The following is a 1,350-nucleotide window of genomic DNA, read 5'->3' as shown; positions in this document are numbered from 1 at the left end:
ACCACTTAACACTCCATCACCAATTAGCTTAGAACTTCGAAATATTGAAAAACCAATCTCATTAATATCAAACTTAAACTTTGATTTAACAAGCCTACTAACTGAAACTAAATTTCTTCTCATGGAAGATATATAAGCAACATTAACCAAATCTAGCAAAAAAACAGAAAATAATTCAAGCCTAACTACTCCAATGTACTCCACTGCAACTCTAAGGAGTATTGTCTTGCTCGTTGGGAGCATTTTCAGTGTTAATATTCTGCACTGCATTGACTTGTTTCTTCCCCTTATCTTGTCGAATATTTTGCTCTTCATGCACACAGATGGCAATCAGCTCAGTTCAAGTCCCATTTTTCTTTTTGAACTCTCATAGGGTAAGGAATTTAGGGCGAGATGAACTAGAAAAGGATCATCTATCTTAATGTTAAGTGCATTAAGTTTTGCAGCTACATCAACCATTGAAAGAATGTGCTCTCTCACATCACCACCAAGGTACTTAGTGGTTATAAGGGTGTTCATAAGTGTTCCAGTTTCAACCTTCTCGGATTCCTTGAACTTGGCTTCTATGGAGTCAAGATATGCCTTAGCATTATCTAACTCAGTGATTGTCCCTCGAACTAGATCAGACATTGACCTTTTGATTACCATTAGCGCTATTCTGTTAGCCTTAACCCACTTTTCATATTCATTCTTCTTTTCTGCAATTGCATCATCAGTAGGCTTGGTTGGTTCATTCTCTCTTAGACCTAAATCAAAATCTATGAGCCCGAGAGTTATTTCAATATCTTGCCTCCACTTCTTATAGTTGGTTCCATTAAGTGTTTGAATTAAATTCAGTGAGCTAATTATTGAAAGATTTTCAAATGAAATTAAGCATTCAAGACTCTATATTCTATATAACTGAGACAACTCAACCTTTGTTTGGTTTTTGAAGTTAAATCAGTATCAGTGCAAAATATATAAGTTGCATAAGTAATGGTACAACGTGAAAGCCATCCACATTTGTTTGGCAATTAACTTTCAATGCTTACGCATCTTATATGTTTTCACTGAGCTATCAGTAACCAAACCAACATCTATTAGTCACACCTTTATTTGGGGATATAACCTCATTGTTATGGCTACTGATACAAGCTGATCAATTAAACCTTGAATTTTTAGCAGTTCTTGAATGATTGAAATGAATTTGTTGTGTTTCATTCATCCAATTACATCTCAAAAAACATTGATCATGTTATAACTTTCAGCGTGCTATGAACCTTAAACTTTCAATCATTAAACATGCTTAACAATCACGATTTATGAAGCAAACAATTTCTAAGTTTTAATAGGCCAAAAATAAGTTCTTAC

General features: G+C 34.1%; 1 protein-coding gene across 1 annotated transcript; it reads right to left on the bottom strand.

The window, feature by feature from the left end:
• Positions 1-330: 330 nt before the first annotated feature.
• On the bottom strand, positions 331-1,113 carry LOC103941081. The gene is made up of 2 exons (XM_009351261.2): positions 1,109-1,113; positions 331-841 (listed from the first exon to the last, which is right to left on the bottom strand). Exons 1-2 carry the CDS (start codon positions 1,111-1,113, stop codon positions 331-333), a joined length of 516 nt encoding a protein of 171 aa, XP_009349536.2.
• Between the last annotated feature and the right edge of the window lie 237 nt (positions 1,114-1,350).

Source organism: the organism of the source record quoted next, unplaced genomic scaffold (assembly GCF_019419815.1).
Source record: "Pyrus x bretschneideri cultivar Hongxiangsu unplaced genomic scaffold, Pyrus_bretschneideri_v1 Contig15, whole genome shotgun sequence".
Lineage (NCBI taxonomy): Eukaryota > Viridiplantae > Streptophyta > Magnoliopsida > Rosales > Rosaceae > Pyrus > Pyrus x bretschneideri.
Note: the sequence above shows the minus strand (reverse complement) of the source record. Positions and strands in the feature narration are given on the sequence as shown.